This window comes from Peromyscus eremicus, chromosome 9, assembly GCF_949786415.1.
Source record: "Peromyscus eremicus chromosome 9, PerEre_H2_v1, whole genome shotgun sequence".
Lineage (NCBI taxonomy): Eukaryota > Metazoa > Chordata > Mammalia > Rodentia > Cricetidae > Peromyscus > Peromyscus eremicus.
This window is the reverse complement of record NC_081425.1, coordinates 5,851,913-5,879,724: the sequence shown is the minus strand read 5'-3', so window position 1 is coordinate 5,879,724 and position 27,812 is coordinate 5,851,913. Positions and strand designations below refer to the sequence as shown.

Genomic DNA, 27,812 nt, shown 5'->3' with positions numbered 1-27,812 from the left:
CAGGAACAGTAAGGAAACCCAAATAGCAGCTCCAGTGGGTGAAAAAGGGAAAAGTTTACTCCAAACTGCCAAGTTGTCTCTTGGGAAAGTACAAAGTAAATACTGAAGACTGAGCAAGAAATGGGCTATGGTTTTACATCGAAGCATTTGAAGGACACACCAGTACATATCTGGCTTAGGGCAGGTTAGAGCCTGGAGACGTGGAAGCCTTCCACAGCTAGCCAACCTACCCCAATAAAAGAGGGGAGTGATTCTGAAAGCTTCTTTGGAGAGACTAGGAAGGGGCTAGGGGCTTTAAGAGTGCCGCCCAGACCCGCTGTGAGACTTGGATGGCTCCTGCTTGCATCTCTGACTCACTGGAATAACTCAGAAGTGCCAGGTCCCCCAAGAAATTCCCTTTCCCAAGATGGGGCACCTAGACAGAAGCAGCATCCCCTACGGGGCTTGAAGGTATTTCCTACTTGCTAAGAGGGACATAGGACTCTTCCATTAGCACGTCAAGGTCGACGCTAGCCTCTCTCAGTCCCTACTCACAGGCCCCCTTCCTCCCAGGTTCCCGTTCCCGTATGACCCGGGAGACACATGCCCACCCCACCCCACCCCCGCCACGTTCGCGCTCCTCGGCTTCGCCCAGAGACAGCCTCGGCTGTTTGGAATAAACTGTTGCCCTTCGCCCACGGAGAGCGGCTACGTGGGTTCCTTTAGCTGGCCCGTGTCATTGAAGAAGTCAATGCCAGGCGGCCCCGACGTCCCCGGGGACTTCCCGGGACCGTGTTTGCCTTTGCAGCGCGGCCGGCGGCCGCACCTTCCTTCCCGACCCCACCCGGGCGGCCCGGGGATCGCTCTTGCCAACCGGGCCGCCAGGCCGGCCCCTGAGCGTCCTCGCGGCCTGCGCATGCGGGCTGAGCGGCCGCAGCCCGGCCTCCCCAGCCGCTTCCTCCCCGGCCCACGGCGACGGTTTGGAGCCCGCTGACAGCTCCACGACCTGCGGACGCAGCCTCGTCTTGTGCTTCCACGTTACCCTATCAGAGCCGGGGCGGGGCGTCAGCCTCCTCAGCCAATCGGCGCCAACCACGACCCAGGCGAGCCGGGCCGCGCCGCGGCCAGGGGCAAGGCGATTGGGCGGCGGCGGCGCTCGGGGCGTGGCGTCTGCGGGCCCCGCCCACCGCTGTTTTCCGCCGCCGGGCGCCAGCCGCCGCCGAGGCCCGAGTGACTGGAGTCACCGAGCGGACGGCGGGCGCTGGGCTGCGGGCTGTGCGCCGCGCGGGCTGCTGGGCCGCGCACCTTCCTGCTCTTCGGCCTCGGCGCCCTCGGACATGGTGGCCCCCGGCTCGGTGGGCAGCCGGCTGGGCGCGGTGTTCCCGTTCCTGCTGGTCCTGGTGGACCTGCAGTACGAAGGTGAGTCCCGCCCTGCCCCGGGGCGGGCTTGGGGTCCTGGTGCCGGCCGGGAGCGGCGCTCCGGGGCGCGAGGCTGGGCGCCGGGCTGGCCAAACGGGCGGAGGCCCGGCCCGAGCCGAGCAGAGGGGGCCGGGCGGGCCGCGAGGCCGGGACGGCGGCCTGGGACGCCGCCGGGAGCCCCGCGCCCCGGCGGGGAGGAGGGATAACGGCGGCTCGCACCGGACAGGTCCGGCTGGCAGGAGTCGGGGGTGCGGACGGAGCGGGGGAGCCAGGGGCCGGCGAGGGCCGGTCCAGAGTGAGTCCCGTCCCCTGAGCACCCCGCGTCGGGTGCGCAACTTAGGCTGGTGCCTGGAGAAGTCCGCGCTGGGCTTGCGGCTCCCAGCTCCTAAGTTGCCGGGCTCTGAGTGTGTGGTTCACAGTTCCCAGCATGGCGTCATTCAACTTTTTCTTTTTTTTCTCTTCATGCTGGTGCTACTTTTTTCTAGTCCTCGGGGTGTGTGTGTGTGTGTGTGTGTGTGTGTGTGTGTGTGTGTGTGTGTGTGTGTGGTGGTGGTGGTGGTGGTGGTGGTGGTGGTGGTGGTGGTGGTGGTGGTGGTGTCTTCTTAAAAAGATAGGGAGCGCTTACATTTCACCGTGGCCTCCAGACTGGAATGTTGGCTACTCCCAACAGAATAGCAAAACAAGAGGCCTGTCCCATCTTGGCTGTAAGCGGGGAGGACTTAGAAGCTCCAAATGCCCATTGAATAATGCTTCCCAGCTTCGTTACTGTGCTGTAGTGACAGATCTGTCCTGGGCACTGATCCTGTACTCATTCCCAAAACGCAGGTCGTGGGGCAGGAGGGGATAGTTGTTAAGGAAAGTAAACAGTTGAATATTCCATGGGGGTGAGGTGGGGATTGAGGAGCTGAAATTGGGGATAGTTCATGGTGAAACCCTCACAAAGGTGCATGTGGATTTCTTTCTTTGTTAAAAAGTCATACTATGTAGTTTTTACATCCCCATTAAAGGTAGGATTGTTTGTTTTGGCTTCTTGATGACCATATGTTCTTTGAACCTCAAATCAGATTTTGTGCTGTGACAGTACTGAGACCAAAAATTTGACATTGAAACCAGCCGCAAAGTGGAGGGGATTGGAATATTTGAAGGCCTGACCACTTTAATATATAGGTCATTTTATTCTAATTCTCTCGAATTTTCTAATTCGTTCTATCCTCTCACTAATCATGCTCAGTTATTATTAATGGCTTGGATATTTAAGAGAAAGGTGTCTGTTATGTTTAGTATCTATTTTTTTTTATTACAGACATACTTTTGTTTGTTTTACCTTTTCCAGTAGTTTGTAGATCAGTCACCTCTTTCAAATTACTGTTCTATGTATGATTCCTAAGACTTTTAGCACTTCATTTATCTACTGTGGTATTTCTGTAAAAAAACTTTGAGTTTTTCTGTCTGGGAAGCGGCTCCTCTCGGGGGAGAGCCGGAGTGTTGCTTTTTCAGGAGTATTACCTGTGTAAAATAGCAAGTGATGGAGAGGGAAAGAGCCTTTTTGTAAGCCAGCTTTTATTCCGTGGAGACTTGTGATAGTCTGTTTTACACACGTGGGAACTGGTGTTCTAAGAGCTTAATGAAAACTTATCTTGGGGCTGGAGCGATGGTTAGAGTGCTTGATGGTCCTGCAGAAGACAGCTGGGTTCCCAGCACCAGATCAGCTGCTCACATTGTAATTCCAACTCCCAGTGTCCCCTTCTGGTTCCACAGGCACTGAATACACACACACACACACACACACACACACACACACACACACACACGAGTAAATAAAATCTTGAAAAATAAACTTTACCTTCTGTATGAACTGGACACAGGAAAATTATTGATAGCATTGTTTTCAAGCATTTCTAAGTTGTGGCAGCTGAGAAAAATAAGCATTTTAAGTTACCAATAGAAAGTAACAGGAAAGCCGGGCGGTGGTGGCGCACGCCTTTAATCCCAGCACTCGGGAGGCAGCCAGGCGGATCTCTGTGAGTTTCTAGGCCAGCCTGGGCTACCAAGTGAGTTCCAGGAAAGGCGCAAAGCTACACAGAGAAACCCTGTCTCGAAAAACCAAAAAAAAAAAAAAAAAAAAAGTGACAGGAAGGTGGTTTCCTAGCAGGTTCAGTACAATGTTTCTTCCCAGGTGTGCTGGCTCATATTTGTGATCTCAGCACTCAAGAGGCTGAGGCAGGAGGATTGTCATGAATTTAAGACCAGCCTGAGTTATATATATATCATGAGTTCTAGGCCAGTCTGAGCTACAGTGTGATATTTTGTCCAAAAAAAAAAAAGGAAGAAAAAGAAAACATGCTGTCTTCCCCAAAACAGTGGTCCTCCAGCTGTATATCAGAATCTCACGTGGAGGATTTTTAAGAGTTCTAGGAACACTTACAGAACTTCTCATTTCGTAGGTCTTGGTGGAATCTGAAAATTTGCATTTCTAAAAGGATCCCAGATGACCACATTTTGAGAGCCACTGGTGTACTAATTATATGTAGGAATTAAATCAGGGATCTGCTATTTATTAGACCCTAGAGTTGGTGATAGAGTTATCAAGGCAAAGTAGCCAACGATCAGCTTACATTTTCTTTAATAAGTTATATCTGGGTTCATTAACCTCAGCTTTGAGGGAGGCATGCAGGTCCAGTGGTGCCATACTGCACCTAAGACTTGGAGAGAGTTTCATGTGAACAGGGAATGTGAAGCACAGTTTCAGACTATAGATAATATTATTAATGATTAGCCTAACTGATTTGTTTTTGTTTTTTTTTCTGACTTAAAAAATACCCCTTTAAACTAGGTTTTCTGTTGTAATCCATAGAAGGAGAGCACATATCATGAATTGAAAGACTGACTCTTAGCATTCTCTTCCTAAGAGCCTTTGAAAAGAAATCTAGAGCATTAAAAATAGAATTTTTGAGTAGAGAGAAAATTTTAGGGACTAGAGAGGTGGCTCAGTGGTTAAGAGTGCTGGCTGCCCTTGCAGAGGGTGGGACTTCAGCTCCCAGCACCACAACCACTTGAAACTCCTACTCTAGGGAGTTGAGGCGCTGGAGTGGAAACTGTCTCTTTCTTACACAGAGATACAGAGAGAGAGAGAGAGAGAGAGAGAGAGAGAGAGAGAGAGAGAGAGAGAGAGAGAGAGAACTTAGTATCTACTTTAGCATTCTCACAGTACAAATAAGATATTTCAGTTTGTTGCTATGACTTATTTAGTGGCTTGAGTATGAGTACAGACTGAAAAAACTAACATTTTGTTGCCATAGCTTTATCTTTATTTTCTTGAATTGTATCAGGAACTCATTTTTTAATTCCACTGAATTAATCTGATTAATCCATATATTTTGGCCATCATGGGAAAAGACTCGAAAATCTATTCATACAAAAGGTTGAGATACGTTTTACTTAAACTGATAAATTAAGAGTGTATTTTACCTTTTGTAGAATCTCTGATACAAGTTAAATGTGAAGAGAATTTTTTAAATGAATGACTTTAAACAGTTTATATAATCAGATGGTTTGAATTATTCAGCAAGCTAGATTATAGAGTTAGTAGTGTTTGAGTTCATCTCTCCAGCCAGCCTTTGCTGAGAGAATGCCTGGAGTTGGCTGAGATGAGAGCGGCCTAGGACTGCTCTTCATTATTCCGACAACACAGTGAATGCCTGGAGTTGCAGTTGCTTCCATTCTGTTTGGACAAGGTGGTTCTGAGATGAGATCCCTGGAGGAGTAAGGTTTATTTTCCATGTGAAGTTAATTGTGGTTAAGTTTAGTTTCTCTTTTTTAAAGATTTACTTATTATGTATACAGTGTTCTGCCTGCATGTATGTCTGCAGGTCAGAAGAGGGTGCCAGATCTCATTACAGATGGTTGTGAGCCACCATGCGGTTGCTGGGAATTGAACTCAGGACCTCTGGAAGAGCAGTCAGTGCTCTTAACCTCTGAGCCATCTCTCCAGCCCTAGTTTCTCTTTTAATTAATTGATTGGTTGATTGATTTTTGTCTGTGTGTGTGTTTTATTTTGATTTGTTTTTGTGTTTTGTTTTGTTTGACAGTCTCACTCTGGAGCCCAGGCTGGTCTGGATGGACTCTGGAATTTGATATGTAGATCACGATGGGCCCAAACTTGTGGTGATCCTCTCACCTCTACCTTCTGAGTGTTAGGATTACGAGCATGCCCCATCACACCTGCCTTCTTTTGAGTTATTAATCAGCAACTTATCTCTGTTTACGTAGAAATATCCCAGGGAAACCCAGTCACCTGCCCTTCAGAACTCATACGTTTATTTTCAACCATAAATTTATTTTTCTGTCCATGTCTTTAGAAACTGGCTCTTTTAAAAATAGATAAATATGATGGGTTTGTTGCTTGGAGTTTTGGAATCAGCAAAGGTTATGCTATATGGCTCTGTGATGAGGTATGTATGGTATAACATTGTCTACCTTAAGAGTTCACAGAATAGGGCACTTAAGACATGCATTTGGGAAGTATCAATATCTTATCTATTTTCTCCAAGTTTAATTGCCCGTTACTGCGGCCACTGTATTACAAATACTCTTACGTTTCTCTGCTCTTGTGTTCTTTGGCTCTCCTTACCTGGCATACCTCCAAACCCATGAAGTTCAAGCTTGGCATCTTGTTTGTTGTACATAAGAGCTAAACACAGATGGAGAAGAACAACTGTTAGTTAGTTTACTGTTAGTCTCATTCTAGACACACAGTCTTGATCTCAACTGCACACACAATGTTGCTAATATTCTTACAGTTCTTCAGTGTGTCTGTTCTTGAAAAATGTTATTTTAAATTCTTTCCCTTAAATAGCCAAGTCCAGTTTAAATTCTCCTTCTCTTACTTCCTGACCTTATTCTTAACAACAACAGAACTGGGGGAGGGGAGAGTTGGGCTGTGTGATAGCACATGTGTGGAGGCCAGAGGAAAACTTCTAGGAGGTGGTTCTCGTCTTCTTCCACATGGTGTGGGCTCCAGAATCAAGTTAAGTCCACCAGGCTTGGTGGCAAAGCTTTACCCACTGAGCCAGCCTGAAGACCTCCACTTGCCTCATTCTTTTAGATAGTATTTTTTTGAAGATGAGAGCAAAATAGGACCGCTTTATTTCCACAACACAATTCCCTAGTTTATCTACATCTCTGTCCATATTGCTACCCAGTCTAAGTATTTTCAGCTTGATTGTAGTTTTGATTATGAGAAGTCCTATATCACTTGATAACCTGTGTTGGCCTTTAAAAATTGAAGTTGTTCGGGCTGGTTATGAACTTGCTGTGTTTTCCAGGCAGGCTTCAAACTCAGTGTCCTGTCTTAGCTTCTCTTTTGTTGGGATTCTAGGCATGTGAAAAGGCCTTCTTGAATTCTCACACTGACGAAAGGCTGACTGCTGTGGCTCACATGGCAAAGGTCTAAGGGCAAAAGGACCAGCTTCTTCCCTGCAGCCTTTGATGAGGCACTAGTACATGTCTGACAGCACAGACTAATGACTTACTTCCCGAATGTTGCAATCCCACCACAGTGGATTAAGTTTCCACCAGTGAATTTCAGGGATAGTCAGAGCAAGTGTTCCTCTCCCTGGTCATCACTTCCTTCCCTTCCACTAGATGGCTCCCCTCAGCAGCACTCCAACATACCTTTGTACCTTAACTGTTCTCTAATATTAATCATTTGTCCCTGAAGCTACTGGATTATATATTTTGGTTCTGTTGGTAACAGAATTTTATTTATTTATTCGAGAGACTTTATGTATTTTTATTTTATGTGTATGGATGTTTTGCCTACATATACGTATGTCTATGTACCGTGTACATATCTTGTACCCACAGAGGTCAGAAGAAGAGTTACATCCCTTGGAACTGGAGGTGATTGTGAACCACCATGTAGGTGCTGGTCCTCTGCAAGAGCAAAAAGTGTTCAGGAGCAACTGCTCTTACCTCCTGAGCCATTTCTCAAACTTAGTAACACAGTTTTAAAGAGTGATTGGTAGTATTTATTCTGCTATTTTTCTTATACATTATTTTAGCAACAATCATAAACATTTACATCTCTTATTTGCTTCCACCATTTTGTTTCACCCCAGTCTTCCCTCATGAGGCTTATATCAGCTTTCTTAACTTCTAAATGGCTGACCATTTCTGATTAAGGGTTTGTTTTTTTTTTCCCCACAGTCTTGAGTGAATGACATGATTAGTTATTCCATTTCCCCACTCTTCCTGTTTTCATTGTTGAACCATGATTGATAGTTATCTAGGAGAAACCTGTTGAGTGCTGATTTGGAAATTGCATGATATTTAGTTGCTTTGTCTCTTGGAGAATAATACTCACATAGTGTGCAGCAATGGAATAAAATTTGTGGCTCAAAATAGAGTTTAGATGTTGCAAGACAGCCAACAATCTACAAGTGAGGTGGCTACTTATTTTGTCCTGTTATTATCGGGGTAAAAACTTGATTGATCAGAGAAGAGGGAGAGAAGTGACCAATGACCTCTCTCTTTCCTTCTGAGATCCAAAAAGGGCCTGCAGATCTTTCTAAGTCCCTCCCTACTACTTCCTGTGTCTCTCTATATGTCCTATCTCCTCCAAAAAAACCTCTGTGGCTAATTCTGGTCAGCTAGTAGCTAGCTCCATCTGATTCAAGGTAAACTTTATTGGCAGTCTCAGGAGTGTCAGAGTGTGATCAAAATATCCCCTAACATATAAAGTAACCTTTTTTTTTTTGACATTAGTGCCTGAGCAGTTTGATTTGATAATTGTATGTGTTCTAGACTGTTATTCTGAAGACTTGTAATATATTCAAGTAGGAAGGCCAATAATTCCTTTAATAAACATTCAGTGTTCACCGTCTGTAATTTACTGAACTCTGTGATGTAAGGGGAAAAGTGACAGAGTCTGCTCTCAGACTTGATTCATAGTGCTGGGGTAAGGGTGGGAATCAAAGTTGTGAGAGACAGGTTAAACTGAAAAGCAGTATGTTGATGGCGATACTACAAAGCGGATGTGCATTTGTGAGTGTGGGAATGCAAAGTATGGTAGGAGGTAGAAGGACAGGTAGGCAGCAAAGGTTCGCCGAGGAGCCAGCATTTGTGGGCAGGATCTGTTTTGTCTGTTTGCTTGTTCCTGTGGTGTTGAGGATAGAACCCAGCACCTTTCACCATTAAGCTACATCCCTAGTCCAGGGACAGCATCTTGATGAGTGACTAAGAATTTTCTAGGTGAGTAGTTGGGGAAGGCTGTTCCATGGAACAGCAAATATAAAAACATGAGGCATGAGGATATAACATATTTAGGGAAGTATAACCAATTCATTTTGCTGTAAGAGTAGAAAGTAGGTAGTAGAGGAGAGGTGGATGATTAAGAGCCTGGAGCAGTATCAGGGAACGTAGGTCTGAAGTGTGCTATCTGCCTTTAAACTTGAAAGGATCTCGAGTGACTACCCAGTAGTATGAAAATATTGCAGATGGACTCAGGATTTGGAGGAAGGTTAAGATAGGATTTGGAGACCTTTGGGAAGTAAAAGGGATCATCACTCCCCAACTCTTAGACTATGGCGTGTTCTATTGTAGAAATGTGACTGAAGTACACCAAAGGAATAATAATTTTCTCTGCATTGTTACAGGGTGGATCATGGGAATTTTCATAGAGATAGTGGTGTTATAACCAAATAGAAATTTGATTGAATAAAATTATAAATACAGATCAAAATTTGATTCTGAAGGAACAGAGAAATGCAAAATGTGTCTTTCAAATGTGCTTAGACTTGTTCAGGTGGCATGGCCATAACTAAATGCTTCTTTCAATCCTAGAAAGCAAATGGAATTTAATTGGAAGAGTATCTCAATATTTGGGGGGAAGAGTGTGCTATCATGTGACATAGCAGTTCAGAGAACATTACAAATGCATTCTTCGCTCCCACTGGACTTAAGAATCAACCTACAGTGTTGAAATAGTGCTAAATGAGAAGGATCATACATTGTGTGGAAAATAAAGATGGGCTTTGGAAATAGATTGTTTGGAAGTCATTCTGAATCTTTGGGTAGAACTGACAATTTATATGAGCCTCAGGTTTTTGTTTTTTAATTAGTTATAAAAGTATCAAAGAAAATTTTAGACTTTTCAATGAACTAGACACACAGAAGTATCTAGTACACGGTCAGTTTTTAGTTCTTCACATGTTATTTTTCCCTCTTGATCATTGATATGGATGGATCAGGAAATATTTTCCTTTTTTTTCGGAGACAGACTCTTGATGTATAGCCCAAGAGGGCCTTGAACTCATGGCAGTCCCCCTGACTCAGTCATCCAAGTGCTGGGATTACAAGTGTGCACTGTTATGCCTGGCTTCATTTTCCTGGGTTTATCTCAGACTTTAACTCTTCTCATTTGAGAAATTGAGAACATTGATTTGGTTGTGTCTCTGAGAAAATGTAGAAAGGAAATGTTTGAAATCTTCACGCTGTTTCAAAGATTCCTCTCCCTGATGACACCAGGATACTGATCAACATGTCCCGAACATTGTCCTCAGTGTTTTAATTTGGAGACGGAAGGCAGGGTTGTTCTGCAGCTCAGTCACAGTGCTTTGACCCTTCTTTGACCACTGGTTCGTTTCCTAGTAGAATTCTACCACAGTTTTTGTGCATGTCATTCTCCTGAATTAATGATGTGTAATTTTCTTTATTTTATATAGGAAGTATAAATGCTGTGGGTACAATTTATATTAGAAATTACCTTTTAAAGATACAAATTTATTGCCTGTGCCTATTTTCCTCTCTCCAACCCTATCCCTTTTAAGATTTAAAACAAACTATTAATGAGAAATTTTAGACAGTTTTAAGTTGGGGATGGTTTACTACACCCCTATGTATTCATCCTGCAGCTTCAACAATTACTAACTAATTCATTGCTGATCTTATTGTGTCTGTAATTATAGAATATTTTGAAACACATCAGAAATATTATTATTGTATCATCTATACATATTTAACTACATACAAAGAGATAAAGACTAGGCTGGGGGGAGTTTAGTAGTGCAGTTGCCTAGTGTGTATGAGGACTGAGTTTGAGCCCTAGGACTACACAACAGAGAAGACTTAAGATTTTAAAAACCATGTTACCCACATGCCTTGTATTACCTGATCATTATAGTATACCTCAAAACTATAGTTCAGCAATGTTTCATGACTTTTAAACAATTCAAAATACTTATTTTTACTGGTGTATTTTTGGGAATGGTTGTGCATGTGCCCTGGTACCCCTCTGGTGGTCAGAGAACAATTTGTAGGAGCCAGTTTTCTCTTTCCAGGGATCAAACTTAGGTAACCACAGTTTGTGGCAAGTGCCTTTTACTCAAGTGAGCCACCTCATCAACGATTTACAACGGTAATAATTTAAACAAAACATATTCCTGAGTTTACTTTGCTAATTTAAAAAATATAAATAGTGTATTAATATATTTTTGTTGGAAAAAGTGATCAGTACAGCAAGATAGATTATCTTTTGAAAGCATATATGAAATCAGTCTACGTAATATATCCAACATACTGAGTTCACATCACCACAGTTCTTTCTAATTCATATCTGGCTCCAATCTATCTTCCACACTGCAGCCAAAGTAATCTTTCAAAAATATAAATTAGACCTTCAGTTCTTGCTAAAGCCCATCCTAGAGGCTTCTTTTATTACTCACATGAACATCTAAAGTTCGTCGATCCAGGGCTTGCAGTTTGATCTGGCTTGTGCATGTCCTCTGTCTGTCCCCACTTTTCTTACTGTCTGTAACCTCATCTGGTTTCCTTGGAGCTGAGCTTGGTCAGAGCAGGCTTGCTGCAGGTTCTGTGGCCTGGATGTGATTGTGGCATGTGTCACTGAGCACCACTCTCCAGCCCTTGTTACTCTGGTTCTATCAGCCATGACTGACTCGGGGAGGCCTTACTGACATCTGTATTCATCACTCCTTTCCCCGGGCGCTTTCTCACCTTGCAGCAGATCGGCACTTAGGAAATTATCTTGTTTACTTCTTGTTCTCTATTGTGTCCTTGGTGCCACAGCTGGGTTGAAATAGATGTTGCAACCTTTTGAATCTGTAAGATTATTAGGTATATTCATTTTCAACAATTTTTAAAATGTGTGTTACTAATTTTGTTTTATTTTCTTTCTTAGTGTTAGGCTGTTTAAGAATTGGCCCTTAGAGCTGGGTGGTGGTGGCACTCAAGAGGCAGAAGCAGGCAGAGACAGGAGGATCTCTATGAGTTCGAGGTCAGCCTGGTCTACAGAATGAGTTCCAGGATTGCCAAGGCTACACAGAGAAATTGTGTCTCAAAAACACACAAAACAAAACAAAAATAATTGATTTCATGAACTTCTTTGTGTTTCAGAAGTACTCATTTCCAGTCTGAGTAATGGCTTTGGAAGGGTGATTGCCTGGCTGTGGTCCTTGTGTTCATTTGATCAGAGTTTGAAACACTCAGAATGCTTGGAGTCCGTCCATGGCACAATTCAGAGAGTGCGTTTGAATGTTGTTTCTCAAAGTCCACTAAGCTAAGGTTCCTTGGGTTGCCAGGATATGAAATTCCTTACTTGTATATATGTGAAGCAACTATGTTAGGCAACTGCATATATCAGGTACCAACCCAGTTACCATATGCCTCCTCTGTACTCCACAGCCCAGATTTGTAGTCACTACATAAAGTCATAGTTTCTTTGTCATCGTATATGCTATAGATGTATGCGTCATATTCCAATTAGATTTCTAGTCAGGTTGTTAGTGACTGTTTCAACACTTACCAATGATATATTCCTATAAGAATATTGTTCTTGACCCTATATAAGTAGCTACGTTGCTATAAAATCAGAAGGCTCACTGTACTTTTGGCGTTTTTGAAGGTCAAATAGGGAGAACAAAGATGAATGTTCTGTTTACACAAACACGCTGTATCAGATTGCTTATATGCTCTAGATAACTAGAAGAGAAGAAAAAATGCTTTATAGTTTTTAAACACTGCAAACAGAGCTTCCTTAGATAAGGAAGGGGAAGCTGCTTCAAGTAAGTTTGATAAGAGTTGTTGCTAGAGAGTTTTCTCTCTGGGTCCCACCAAGCCCCGGCAGTCCGACAGCCCACTTATAAAATAAACACACAGATGCTTATATTATTTAAACTGTTTGGCCTAATGGCTCAGGCTTCTTGTTAACTGTTCTTATATCTTAAATTAACCCATTTCTATTAATGTATACTTTGCCACGTGGCTCGTGGCTTACTGGTACCTTACATCTTCCTTGTCATGGTGGCGGCTGGCAGTGTCTCTCTGACTCAGCCTTCCACTTCCCAGAATTCTTCTCCTCCTTGTCCCACCTATATTTCCTCCTGCCTGGCTACTGGCCAATCAGTGTTTTATTTATTAACCAATCAGAGCAACACATTTGACATACATAAAATCCCACAGCAAAGAGTCAGTTTCAACTGCATCCAAACATATGTTCCCACTACAGAATACTAGGGTCCAGTTATTTATTTATCTGTGCCCAGTGTTTACAGGAAAAACATGGTGAGACTTGATGGGACATTGGATTCAACTATAATTTTAATTTTGCAGTCCTCACAATTTTACAGCTGGTTTTAGCTAGACCAGCTTTGTGACTACTGAGGCACAGGAATGGGGTGATTATTTTGGAGTTGTTATGGAAACTCCCAGGTTGACTTCAGCTGAGAATTAGTCCTGAGCTTGACATTCTTCTCAAATACTTCAGTGCATTGAAAAGAATCCATCCGTTATCCCAGTCCTTGTTTTCATCATTTCTGCCATTATGGTCAAGTGTAGGGAAGGTACTTGGCCTTCTAAGATGTATCTGAGTACGTTGTTATGTTAGCCCATAGTGGTAGCGGAACCAATTCTAGTGCTTGAATTGATTACTAGCATTTCACTTCCCCCTGGCAAGTAGCTCTGCACTCACTCAGGGTCAAGATATGAACAAAAACCTCAAAGCACCTTTTTGTGGGTCTTTCTCCTTGAACATTTCCAGGGACAGTTTGGGCCCATTCAGGAAACAGCACATAGTAGTTTTAAAAGGAGGGATTGCTGAGGAGATGGCTCAGTTGGTATAGTGCTTGATGTACAAGTGTGAGGACCAGGGTGTGAAGAAAAAGTCGAGCAGGATGGTGTATACTTGTGATCTCTACACTAGGAATGCAGAGCAGGTGAATCTCTGGGTTTGTACACTAGCCAGCCTAGCCAGGTTAACCAAGCTTCCGGTTCAACGAGAGATTCTGTCTTAAAAAATAAGAGAGTGGAGAGTAATTGAAGAGACTACTTGATGTCGACCCTCACACATGGTACAGATGCATACATAATATACACACCACATCAAAAATTTTTAGAGGGTGAGTTTAATAGAATCTTTTTTTCTATAGTACGTTAGTAACTACAGATGTAAAAAGAACAGTGAAACATATTCTAGGACTGAGAGACAGCCTCAAGAGCTCTCTTCTCAGGACTAGGGTCAGACTTGATTGGTTGAGTTGTAGTTGTAGCTCAGGTTTGCTAACAGTGAGACCCTGAGACCAGCCAGAGTGGTCTACAGTTGACAGAAGAACAGAAACCAGCTGCACCAGGTGTAGATCAGCCCATGTCAATCCGTTTTCTGCATGGACATGTGGACAATACTGTGAGTTGTGAGGTTAGAACGTGAGTCGCACCAGGTGTAGATCAGCCCGTGTGGATCCGTTTTCTCCATGGACATGTGGACGACACCGTGAGTTGTGAGGTTAGAACATGAGTCGCACCAGGTGTAGATCCGCCAGTGTGGATCCGTTTTCTACATGGACATGTGGACGATGCCGTGAGTTGTGAGGTTAGAAGGTGACTGCACAGTGCCCTTCCTGGGCCCAGGCTGCCGTATTGCTGCGGCCTGGGCATGTGGCTGGGGCAGAGCACCACACATACTCACTTTGCAGCTGAAGCCAGAAAAACAAACAAACAAACAAACACCAGCAAGCAGAACCAGGAGGCATCCTTCCTGTAGTTCTCTCCAGCTCCCTTTCTAACGAACAACATTGTCCTCATTGTGAAGGAGAAATGCCTGAACACTGTAGTGCATTATTATGTCAGGGCGACTGCTGAAGGAGGAATTCAGAGTAAAGAGAGTTTATAGGTAATTGGCCTACTTATTCAGATTATTCTACTTAAAATGTCTCACTAGCTCTATTTTTCACAGGGTAAAATTCAAAACAGGATATAACAAGGCTTTCTAGTCTTTGATTTCATACTGCTTTATTCTGTGGCTCTGCTACAGTCATCCAGGTCTTCTTGTCATTTCTGGAGCATATCTGGACACCGTGGACTTAAAGCCTTTGCCTTAGCTGCTGCTTCTTGGAAAGGCCCTTTTCCATGCCTGCATGATGGGTTGCTTACTTCCTCTAAGTTTTGCTCAGATGTCAGCTTTTCAAGGAAGGATGCTTTGGACCATTTGTTTACTTCTATAAGAGGCCTCTCACTGTTGACCCTCTCACATCACTTGACTTACTCCACAGTAAGTTTTACCTGATTATGCAATTCACTGTTTATTATGTCTGTTTCCTCCCATTATAATGCCTGGTACTGGGAGGATTCAAAGAGCAGGGCTCACTTATTCCAGATAACTAGAGCAGTGCCTGGTATGTTGTAGGTGCTCAGTAAATACTTGGATATCATAGCAGACTGTCTGATAGTCATTCATTAAGGTGAGGTTCTAGCTTAGTGAAGCAGTTCTTTTTTTAAAAAAAAAGTGTGGTCTGTGCCTGTGTTCATAAGTGTGCATGAACATCATGTGTGCAGGTGCACATGCATGTGTGGTGGGTGTCTGTATATATGTGTACTCATGTGTGGGCATGTGTGTTCACTGCATGTGGGAGCCAGGTTAGTATCAGGTGTCTTCCTTAACCGTGCTTCTTCAGTTTTCATTTACTGAGGCTGAGTCTCCCTGAATCTAGAGCCTTCAGTTTGGTTTGCTAGCTGGCCATTGTGGTGGTATTGTGTTCCTGGAAATACTGTGCACTCTAATAAACTTATCTGGGGTCAGAGAACAGAACAGCCACAATATTAAACATAGAGGTTAGGCAGTGGTAGCACACGCCTTTAATCCTAGCATTCCAGAGGCAGAGATCTACCTGGATCTCTGTGAGTTCAAGGCCGCACTGGAAACAGCCAGGCATGGTGACTCATGTCTTTAATCCCAGGAAGTGATGGCAGGAAGCAGAAAGTTATATAAGGCATGAGGATGAGGAACTATAGCCTGGTTAAGCTTTTAGACTTTTGAGCAGCACAGTTCAGCTGAGAGGCATCCAGTCTGAGGAAACAGGATCAGCTGAGGAATTGGCAAGGTGAGGTGGCTGTGGCTTGTTCTGCTTCTCTGATCTTCCAGCATTCACCCCAATACCTGGCTCCAGGTTTGTTTTTATTAATAAGACCTTTAAGATTCGTGCTACAGGCCATCTTGCCCTGAGGTCCTATTTCTGCATTGGACTGCCATGCCCTCCTGGCATGTCTGTGGGTGCTGGGAATCCATATCTGGTCTTCATGCTTACATAACAAGCATCTTATCAACTGAGCCATCTTCCCAGCTTTAGCAAAGGAGTACTAATTGATTGTTCCGAATAACTTCATCAATCTTGTAATCTACTTCTCTTTTATTTAGGCTGCTTTTATTCTTTGGGTTGGTTAAATTGAATATAGGTATATTTTGGGAGCTTTTTTTTTTTTTTTTGTTTTTTGAGACAGGGTTTCTCTGTGTAGCTTTGCGCCTTTCCTGGAACTCACTTGGTAGTCCAGGCTGGCCTTGAACTCACAGAGATCCGCCTGGCTCTGCCTCCCGAGTGCTGGGATTAAAGGCGTGCGCCACCACCGCCCGGCTATTTTGGGAGCTTTTTATACTCTATAAAATGAAACTGTTTTTTTACTCTCTGTCATTTTCAGTTTCTGTGACTTTTCTCATTTTAGTAGATGACTGAGACAGATAAATGGTATCTTTAACTTTTTATTTATTAGGGTTAAATTTTGCTTCATGGAAAGTTAACTCATTATTCTGTTACTTTTAGGTGCTGAATGTGGAGTAAATGCAGATGTGGAGAAACATCTTGAATTGGGAAAGAAGTTACTTGCAGCTGGACAGCTGGCTGATGCTTTATCCCAGTTTCATGCTGCAGTAGGTTGGTACCCTAACCCTGACCACTCACTCTCTCCCATTTTGGATAACACTTCAAGCATTATTACATGTTAAATAAACCATTGAACATATTTTCAGGATTCTGGGTGAGTTAGATTAATAAACACACAACACATGAATGCATATGTATCTAACAGAAGAAGTCATTGAAGAGGCTGGAGGGAAGGCTCAGTGGTTAAGAGCATGTACTCCTCTTCCACAGGACCTCAGGTTAATTCTCAGCACCCAGTCTGTTGGCTTAAACCACCTGAAGCTCCAGCTACAGGAGATCTGATACATCTGGCCTCAAGCACCTGTACTCACATGCGTGTACCTCCACAGACACACACACACATGCACACACACTCTTTAGAACAAATCTATAAAAAAATAGAGGTCACTAAGGCTTATTCATATATGTATTAAGAATAACTCAAGATTTTGTCATTCTGAGAAACTCCATTCTGCAGTGAGCAGTAGTAACCCCAGAGACTCATAGAGAGTAAGGAACTGTTGAGTGCTCAGCTGTAAGTGGAACTCCCTTATCCAGCCCCTCAGGAGCACAGCTCCCTCAAGCTCAGAAATGTAAGGAAGATGGTGGAAAGAATGTGAGAGGCAGAAGGAGTGGAGGATTATTGGCATAAGACCTGTGCAAGATTGGGCCTGTCAGCATCCTGTCATGGAGTGGGAGGTGAAAGAACCATTCTCTCCACCTACAGGCAAATTACAGGGGGGAGCATCATGAGGCGCCTGTCTTTCTGAGTATTGAGGGACATTTAATGGTTGCTAGGGGAGGGAGAGACATTTTCTTCAGTGCTATTTCCACTGGCTAAGGAGTCTATTCTCCTGTAAATAATCCCTTACCTAAACCAGGACCCTGTAAACAACCCTTGTGAGACTCATTGGGCCACCAAAACAAACAAACAAACAGACAGACAAGAAAGACATGAAACTAGAAGAGGGACCATGGGGAGATGAGAGAGCTCAGCAGGGACGGGAAGTAACAGGAACGAGTGGATGTTGTTGAATATAGTAAAAATTCAACATATCCATGTGGGAAAATGTCATAATGAAAGCCACCATTGTGTTTAGTCAACATCCAGTGAAAGCCAGAAGATTCTGGTGGAAACGTCGTCTGTCCCTAGCAAACCTCACCCAGTGTGCTGTGCTTTTCTTTGGTTGGGTTGTCAATGTCGTAATGACTCTGATGATTTTTCAGAGTTGAGATTTTCTGGTTCACTGATTCTTCACTATTGGTCAGATTCCAGCTCCCCTATGGTGTTTCTTTCGGGTGACTTGTATCTTTCTGTACCACCAGCTGTCATTGTGATGTCTAAAGAAAAGAGGTGACAGAATGTATAGCTTCTGAGGACCTAAAGCATGTCCTCATTCTCTCTTTCAGACAGAATCTCAGTATGCAGTCTTTGCTAGCCTAGAACTCACTAAGTGGACCAAACTGGCCTTGAACTCCCAGAGCTCCTCCTGCCTCTGCCTTCTGAATGCTGGTCTACAACCATGCCCAGCTCGACAGCATCTTCCTGTAAGTTACTGCCTACATTTTAACCTAAGTCTTTTGACACTGACTTTTCTGAGGTCCTTTTTTATTTATTTCTCACCTTGATTTGTGGTGCAGAGTGGTTTAGTCAACACCTGACAAGTAAAGAGGCAGTTTATTTTTCAATAAAATATAGTGTGTGATAATGTGACAAGCTTTAAATGGGCTTTGGGTGTATGAACTCAGGTCCTCGTATTTGTGTGGCAGTGGTTTACCCACTGAACCACCCACCCCGCCGTAATTGCTATTTTTTTTTTTTTAAAGATTTATTTATTTAGTATACAGCATGTATGACTGCAGGTCAGAAGAGGGCACCAGATCTCATTATAGATGGTTGTGAGCCACCATGTGGTTGCTGGGAATTGAACTCAGGACCTCTGGAAGAACAGTCAGTGCTCTTAACCTCTGAGCCATCTCTCCAGCCCCCCCATAATTGCTATTTTTAAGATGAAGTGAAAGGAAGTAAGGTACCATGCAAGTGACCCCGAGCTCTAAGCAAGGTGATTCTTTTCGTTTCTATGTTGAACCATTGTCATTTGATGCTCTGAGGGCATAGGTAGAAGCAAACTCAGTTTCAACTCTGTACTTACCCAACATACGTTACTTTTTTGATTTCAGTCTACCCATATGTATAGAGACTTCTTCCTGTTGAGTAGTCCTAAAGGTTCTCTTTGGGTTTGAGTTAGGTTCAGTTGAATTCTGGCACTGTATGCTTAGATGTAGCAGCCTAAAAACCCATAGATTTGGAGCAAAACTGCTGCCCACTTTAGATGCCAGTCCGAAGTCCCAGATCTACCAGGTATAAATCAGGGGTCCCATGAACCTCTTCTTAAGTTCAGTTAGTTTGCTAGAACGGCCCTAAGAATTTCAGGAATCCAGCATCTTTCCTGGGTTAGGATAGAGAGCAACATTACAGAGCATACAGACGCACATCCAGAGAGGGGGTGCACAGGGCAAGGCGAAGGGGAAGACTGGGAGCTTTTGTGTTCTTTCTGGGTGTACCACCCTTCAGGAACTGCCCTGTGTTCCACTGACCTAAGCACAGTGTCACTCGACTGTGTACCAAGCTCTTAATGCCATTGATTGATTGATTGATTGTTTTCGCAGAGAGGCTGTGTAACCCTGGCTTGACTTGAATTCGCTATATAGACTAGGCTGTCCTAAAACTCAGCCTGCCTCTGCCTCCCAAGTGCTGGGATTAAAGTTGCACACTACCATGCCTGTTTTGTAAACTGTAATTTTCTCAGTTGACTTCGTCAAAAATAAATTACAGAGAGCTAATATTTATTACTTTAATTTTCAGATGGCGACCCTGATAACTATATTGCATACTACAGGAGAGCTACTGTCTTCTTAGCGATGGGAAAATCCAAAGCAGCACTGCCTGATTTAACTAAAGTGATTGAATTGAAGATGGATTTCACTGCAGTAAGTGTACCTAACTTGCTCAATGGAGAGCTTAAGGGAAATGGGAAGAGGCAATCTGTTTCCTACAGTGAGTATTGGGACCATAGGCGTTACTAGAGGACATGGACACTGTCCTGTGTGGAGTGGCAAACGAGAAATTCAGACTTCTCACACTTGCTCTTCACAGTGGCCCATAACTCTAGTTCCAGCCAGTGAGGAGGCGAAGGCAGGAGAGTCTCTTGAGCTCAGGGTCCTGAGGTCTGCCATAGCCAGATTTTGTCTCAGTAACAAGGACAATAACAGCAGAGTTCTTGGAATTAGCAGTCTGTATGGAGGCTGGGCATGGCTGTGTATGCCTTTAATCCCAGTACACGGTAGGCAGAGGTCTGTAGGAGGCAGAGGCATGCGTATGTCTGAGTTCGAGGATAGCCTGGTCTACATAATGAGTTCCAGGATAGTCAGGGCTCTGTAGAGGGCCCGCCTCAACAAAACCAAAAGAAGGTTTGTGTGGAAGAGTAACAGAGGGTCGGTGAGGTGATGGTTTTCAGAAGCTTGACAGTAGTTTAGAAAATCTGTGTGAAGGATGGAATGTAGGACACGGTGTGAGAGAGACCTGAGGCTGAAAGGACAGGATTTCTGCAGACTGACAACATTTCCATTTCAATTGAGGCAGGGGGAGTGAAGAGAGTAGCCCATTTGGGGGCGGGGGTTGTGGAGTGCAAGCAGTGTTGATGTGCTTCTCCCTGGAGTCAGTCTACGCTTGGGAGGTACAGAAGCTTACAGTCCCCTAGCCTCAAGACTGGCACGTCACTTTAGGGCAGTCACAGGTTGGACGGGGATTCCTTTGGTGGTGCATAGTTTTATCAATGTGATGTCATAGCTAACATAAACGACTTAAGAGAGATTCATTGTAACTCATGGTTTCAGAGCTTTCAGGATTCAGTGCACGGTCCTTGGCTCTGTGATTGTGGGCCTGTGATGAGATAGCTCCCAGAGCAGTGGGAGCATAGGGCAGAGGAAGTACTTAGTTCATGGCCAACAGGAAGCAGAGAAGACTATAGATTAGCCAGGATAAGATATGGTCCCCAACCCAAGGATACACCCCTTGTATCCTGCTTCCTTTAGGTAGGCCCCACCTCCTGAAGTTTTTACCAGTTCCCAAAGTGGCAGCATCAACTGAGGATCTCATATTCAACACATGAACCTGTGTGGAATATTTCACATTTAAGACCGTCATCAGCAGAATGCATATATGGGCCATTCAGATTAACTAACTAACTAATTAATTAATTAATTTTGTGACCGTTATTTATAACTTGCTATATTCCCAAAAGGATTTGAGCCTATTGACTAGCTATGTAGTACACATTTGATTTGAAATATTGCTGTATTATTATTTTAAGATGGAATTTCCAACTGTTATATTTTTGTTGACTTTATTACTTGACACAGCTGAGTATAACCTTTCACAAAAGGTAAGTAACTCATTTTCTTAGCATTATGATTAGTCATTAGCTAGCTGAAATGGTCTTAATCGTCCTTTTTGTGTGTATTGATGTATTTAATAGAGGATTAGGGAAATTTTATGTTCTGTAAAAGTAACACATAAATCAAGTGGAATATCAGTGTGGTTTCCGTGTTTTAGAAGAAGTTAGTCATCAGAGAGAGGGATGCATTGAAGAGCTAGGACTATACATGTTAGAAGAAGGACATCAGACATGAAGGAGGAAGAGACACTGTTGTTGTGGTTACAGTAAATATTTACACTAAAGAGTTAATGAAAAGCAAACCTACTTCTGGAGCTCTGATAGTCTCACTGCAACTTATAGTGGAAAAAAGGATGGTGTCAGAAAGTATTTTTTAAAATTAATATCCAGCCTGGAAAGTTACTTGAAGGTAGAGCCCTGTATCACTTGCCTTTGTGGGTCTCTGTGTTTGATACCCAGCACATTTAAAACAAAGGTATGTAATTATGTACCATACAATTTTTATATTTTGAAGTATTCAATGAGTCTTAGTATATTTTTAGCTTGTACAATCATTACCATTGTCTAGTTCCAGGACATTCTATCACTCTCAAAAGGAACCTTATATCTTAAACAAACAACCCCCCTCCCCCACCCCCACCCCCCAAAAAAACCCCCAAAACAAGCCTTGCTTATGATTTCTTTGGGTTGAGCAAAATATGTTGTTAGAGAAAACATACTTTGATAAAAATTGTACACATTCTGAAGCTATAGGAATTGTCTCAGTGCTAAGTCAAACAAATATTGGAAAAATGAATATTAGTAACTTGATTACATTTTTAGTTTTATTCTTTATATTTAAAGAAAATTTAGAAATCCACAGTACTCAGGATAGCCCCTCTTTTACCTCCTAGGCAAGATTACAGAGAGGCCACTTACTACTCAAACAAGGAAAACTTGATGAAGCGGAAGATGATTTTAAGAAAGTGGTAAGTACCTAGCTCCAAGAGGATATAATTGAGAGACAACGCAGAATTTATTTTTCTTTGTAATAAGGTGTTTAATAGTAATTTTATAGCTAAAAAAGAAAAAAATATATATAGAAATCATAGTTCTGGCATCAAAGAATCATATTAATAGTTAGAAGATAAAATGCACACAATCAGTATATGTCTTTATTCATTTATAGGCTCACTTAGTTTAACTTAGCCTACATGAGAATCTAGAAAGGTCAGCTGAAACATGCTTCACAGTCTCTAAGTTGAAGCTTCTTGAGTACTTTGCACTCGTGACTCTTTGACTCAATAGCTTTTGACATGATCCTGGGTACATGTGTACATAAGATAGGCATGCAAACAAACATCTACTGACAGTGAGTCGTGGATTTATTTTCAGACAGTTCTGTGGTGTCCATATCATTTCACCATGTACTCAAGAGAAAGGCAGATTTGTACACTTTGTGGTGGAGGTGCTTGCTTCCTTTACATAGAGAATGAACTCGTGGGCCTGAGAACATGGTTCCAATGGGTAAAGTGCTTGTTGTCCAAGCACCCCTGGAAAAGCTGGGATGACATCCTACATGATCTCAGAGCTGGGAGAGCAGAGAAAGGCTGATCTTAGGACCGACCTTCTGGCCAGCCAGTCCACATAACATGTAGTCAGTGTTTCCATCCAGTTTTCCTGCAAATAGCGTGGTTTCATTCTTTATGACCGAGTAATACTTCGTTGTGTATATATACCATTTATTTTTAATCTGTTCATCTATTGATGAGTATCTGTGCTGACTCTGTTGGCCTTTGTGAATAGTGTCACAGCAGACATGGGTATATAGGTATCTCTGTATGTTGCCTTCTTGTCCTTCAAATATATACTCAGGTAGTACAGCTGGATCATATATAGGCCTATATTTTTAGCCTTTGGAAGACCTCCATACTATTTTCCAGGGAGGCTGTACTAATTTGCATTCTTACCAACAGTATATAAGGAAAACCTGCATTTTGATTGTGGTAAAAATTAGGTATTTGGTAAATAACTGTCAATTGCAATTTAATTTTAAAATCAAGTATAAATCTTTGAATTATTTATCAAACTCTCCATTAGTACTGACTAAGAACATATGTATCAATTGGAAGGAACTCAAACTTATGAAAATTATAATGAACATCATAGTGGGGACTTCCTAGGGTTACACTAGTAATAAGTTGTTTCTGTATCTTGCTTGTGAATAGAGCTGCACTGAACATTATAGTGTAGGTAACTTTACAAAGGGATGATTTCACTTCCTTACTATCCAGGGAGATTACTAGGTCATATAGTAGTTGTATTTTTAACTGTTTTCAAAACCTACATACTGTTTCCTAAAATTACATTTCTGCAGTAGGGTTCCTTTTCTGTGTACAACAGACACCCCACTTTCTGCTTGCTGGGTTTTCTCTGACTATAACAAAATACATGGGGTAACTTCAGAAGAAGAGTGGCTTGTTTTGTCTCATACTTGCATTTGTCCCCTGCCCTTGCCTCTGTTGTGATGTAGTCCATCGTGGTGGGGGAGACCTGTGCGGGGCACGGGTGTCTTATAGTCCTGCCTCGTAGTGTGCATCCAATGACCGAAAATACGCCCTTACCTCTTAAGACTTCCAGTACTTTCTAAGAGTATCAAGGTAAGGATTAATCAAAAGTCCCTTTAACATATGGGCCTTTGTGTGGAGGGCATGAGAGGTACGCACAGATAAGTATTGGAGAAACCAAATGTTAATCACTCAGGGTTGTCTCCTTAATGGAAGAAATGAGTACCTGTTTTCCACCCAGAAATTTGGCAATGGATGTTGTTAAGTACCTGGTGACCTTTGCTATCTGTAGAACCAGAACTCACCCAGATCACCCAGAGTATTGTCCCAAGACCTTCATCTTTAGCTTTGTTTCTCAGTCAACAGAACAAACGCATCCTTAGGGGAGATGTCACATGTACAGAGACCATACCAGATCCTAGGCTCTTAAGCTATAGAACCCATCTTTATGGTAGAAGTCACATGTACTTTGCAAAAAGCTTTATTGTGTACATGGGATTGGGGTAATTGTTACCAAGAAACATTTCCTCAAAATTGTACCTTATTTAAATATGTCTAAAATAAACGGACCTGGTGTCAGACTCAGAAGTTTGAACCAGCTCTATGTTGGGCCGGACAGTTTTCCTTCCCCCCTCTCTGCAGATTGTTTCGCTGCAGGCCGTGACGCTTGCAGGGACCCCCCCCCCCCCCCCCACACACACACCTTTGGGGTAACATTCTAGATCCCAGCCGCTGCAGTGTGTTCCTAGTCAGTGTAAGGTGGTAGCACCTCTGTGGTTGGATTAGCCTCTCCCTGGTGATAGTGGTGGGGGGTGTTTCTGTGCCTGCTTGTGGTGTCTTCATTTTCAGGCACTCTGCCTGTGTACTTGTGGGGTTCTTGTTTTTGTTTCTGTAAGTGATTGGTTTAACTTGGGTATTCTCCCTTATCTGAGAATATGGCTCGTACTTCTCCCCAGTATGTCACTTGTCTTTTACTTTGTGTGTGCATAACCTAAAAATTCAGATTATGCACATAAGCCTGTGGGACTCCAGTAAATCATAATTTCCTTCTGGGTCAAATTTAGGTACTTTAATTGCTATCACTAACTTTAATAGAGAATGTCCACATTTTAAAGTTGGCTGATGTGTAATTCAAGGGGACAGGAATTTCTTCTGAAAGTAGGTATTATATCTTTTGTAACCTGTCCTCATTGTGTATTTAGTTGTTTCCAGTGCTGGAAAGTTGGAGAAAAGAATTTTATCACTGAGCTACAGCTCCCCTCATGTGAATTTGTATTTACAGCAGAGCAGTCACAGAGGGTGAGGGATATGATTCAGTGGTAGAGCACATGCTCAGCATGAGGGAGGCCCTGGGTTTAGCCCCCAGCACTGAAAGGGAACTTGCACTTGAATAATGCCTGCCGACAGTTACACTGGCCATACCCAGATCCGTGTTACTCTCCTTTTGTTGTCAAAGAAAATGCACACAGCCTGTAGAAAAGCAAATAATTCAGGATTTGGGGAGTAACTTGTGCATTTAGACTTTATTTTAAAGTAATCATAAAAGGGCTGATGAGATGGCTCAGTGGGTGGAGCCACACGGTGTCAAGCCTGACCAGGTTCAGCCCCTGGAACCCAGATGCTGGAAGGAGATCATGGACTTGGGTCTGCATTTGTACTGTGACGTGCAGGCCACCACAAACGTAATACATAAATAGTGTTAAAATCAAGTAGTCATAGGATATGGATGACTTTGTCATAACTTTGTCACTGAGAAATAGCAAAACTCGTATCCATGTTATTCCTTTGTTTGTTACCTGCTGCTGTGTAATGAACAACCCAAAGTACGCAACCTTTTGTATTATCTCAGTTTATGGGGTTAGAAATTTGGACATGCTGTGACTGATTCTTCTGGGCAGTAGCTGCACTATGGTATTTAGAATGATCAGATTTTTGTGTATATTACAGGTACTGGATTTAAGAGATTAAAAGTTTATTTCGTTGTTTTGTAGCTCAAATCTAATCCAAGTGAAAATGAAGAGAAGGAAGCCCAGTCTCAGCTTGTAAAATCTGATGAGATGCAGCGTTTACGCTCACAAGCGCTTGATGCTTTCCAAAGTGCTCACTATAGTGCTGCTATAACCTTCCTTGATAAGATTTTAGAGGTAAGTCTCTTAAACCTTGTAGCTGAGGCATCTGGCACTGCTTTTGGAATAAGGCTTGTTTATATACTGCCTGGTCCTTGGGCTTTTGTAGCTCTTCAGGACTGGCCATGTACATTTGCAGATGAACTTTTTAGTAAAAAGGTGGGTATGCTGTCAAGTGAGAATTCCATTTTATGTTGTTTTTTTTTGACACAGAATCTGTCTGTGTAACTCTGGCTGACCTGGAGCTCTCTATGCAGACCAGGCTGCCCTCAAAGTCACAGAGATCTGCATTACTCTGCTTGCCAAGGGTTCAGATTAAAGGTGTGCACCACTACGCCTCGCTGAGAATTACATATTTTTACCACTGCTTGCTTTACCCTTTTTATTGATTTTTAATTTTGGAGAATACTGTGCTATATAATGGGTAAAAGATGAATTACTCAAAGAGAAAGGAAAGATGGTGTTTGGAAAGAAAGAGAAATGCTTAAAATAAGAAGCTTCTAGAAGAGAAAGCAGAGAAAGAGTGCTAGGATACAGAGGATTCCAATAAGTGTAAAGTTTAAGGGTCTCCTTGCCTCAGGGGGATTTAATAGCAGATGATTTCAGAAGAAAGCCTAAGTAGAAATACATTTACCTATAATTATATAATTTATAATATAATTATCAATATAATTACCCTTTTCATAGCTCTTTGACTTAATATTGGCAATAAATATATGATATATAGAAAATAGGAATTAACTTGGTAATTAAAAATTTTTAATAGTGTGTGTGTGTGTGTGTGTGTGGTTGTGTGTACTGTGACACACGTAGAGAGGCCAGAGATTAACCCTGTGGAGTCAGCTCTCCCACATTATGTGGGTTCTGTGAATTAAACTCAAGTCACTAGGTTTGTATGCAAACATCTTTACCACTAAAACATCTGGCCAGCCCTTATAACTTTATAGAGGAGATCTTATAATATGGCACAGAGGAGGTCTTGCTTTACTAAATTATTTTATTGATACTTTATTAAGGAAGCAAAACTATAACTTTCACTTTCTTGCTGCTAGACTGTCCATTTGGGCCTATCTCATTGTCAGTATTTAATTTATATTTAATATTGATTTCAGTTTCCTCATATATATATATATATATATACACATATATATGAAAAGTTGAGAAAAACATAATGTACAGGCTCTATTGGTGAGCTTGGGTATCTGTTTGGAAGAATCTACTGTGTTTAGTGAGTGTAATGGACTTCTCATCAAACAGGAATGAAGTCGTCCATGTTATTTATTTAGTTTTTTTCTTTTGAAGTCTTCTATGTTATTTATTTTTTCTTTTTTAAAATGAGGATTTAATATCAAGGAAGCAAGGATGTAACAGTTTACAAAAAATAATTTAATTTAGTAATCAATGTAGTGTGTGTATTTTGCTAATTGAGAACCAATGTTTTAGGCTCAGTTGGTAAATGCTTTTGCCCAGCATTCATTCATACAGCCTTGGGTTTGACACCTGGTACAGCATTAACTGGGCATGGTGATAAACACCTGAAATCGCTACACTCAGGAAGTAGGGCAGGAGGAGGATCAAGAGTTCAAAGTCATCCTGAGCTAATGGTATTGGAGGCCAGCTTGGTATATACATGATATCCTGTCTCAAAAAAAAAAAAAAAAGTAAGAATTACAAAAAAGAGCCTAGATTTTCTTTCTTATAGAAATTATAACTGTTTGAGTAAAAAGAATCTGATTATTGAATATTCTCTCCAAATGTTTGAGTGGGAATAGCCCTCTACTAGTAAATGCCATAGTTTTGATTTTTTTTTTTTTTTTTTTTTTTTTTTTTTTGGATAAGGGTTTCATTGTGCATCTCAAGCTTGGCTGGAACTCAATGTGCAAATATTTTCGTATATTCAGAGTTTTAAAGTTCTATAATTTCTATAATCTGGTGAAGAAAAAGCCCCCTTTTGTTGTGTATGTATATCCTCCCTCAGAATGTTAAGGCATACTCAAGAAATCACATTCTATCACATTTGTCACATCAGGGTTTTAAACACTATTTATACAATACTGACTTTAATCACATTAATTGAGGGTGTTT

At 42.2% G+C, this 27,812-nt stretch overlaps 1 protein-coding gene across 1 annotated transcript in view; it reads left to right on the top strand.

Moving 5' to 3' along the window:
• The first annotated feature begins 1,188 nt into the window (after nt 1–1,188).
• The window catches only part of Dnajc3 (DnaJ heat shock protein family (Hsp40) member C3), a 42,641-nt gene continuing 16,017 nt past the window's right edge, over nt 1,189–27,812 (top strand). The window contains exons 1-5 of the mRNA XM_059273207.1: nt 1,189–1,398; nt 16,500–16,610; nt 19,465–19,589; nt 21,949–22,023; nt 25,593–25,745. Coding sequence (XP_059129190.1) covers nt 1,317–1,398; nt 16,500–16,610; nt 19,465–19,589; nt 21,949–22,023; nt 25,593–25,745 — 546 coding nt within the window. The 5' untranslated portion in view covers nt 1,189–1,316. The remainder of the gene's footprint in view (nt 1,399–16,499; nt 16,611–19,464; nt 19,590–21,948; nt 22,024–25,592; nt 25,746–27,812) is intronic.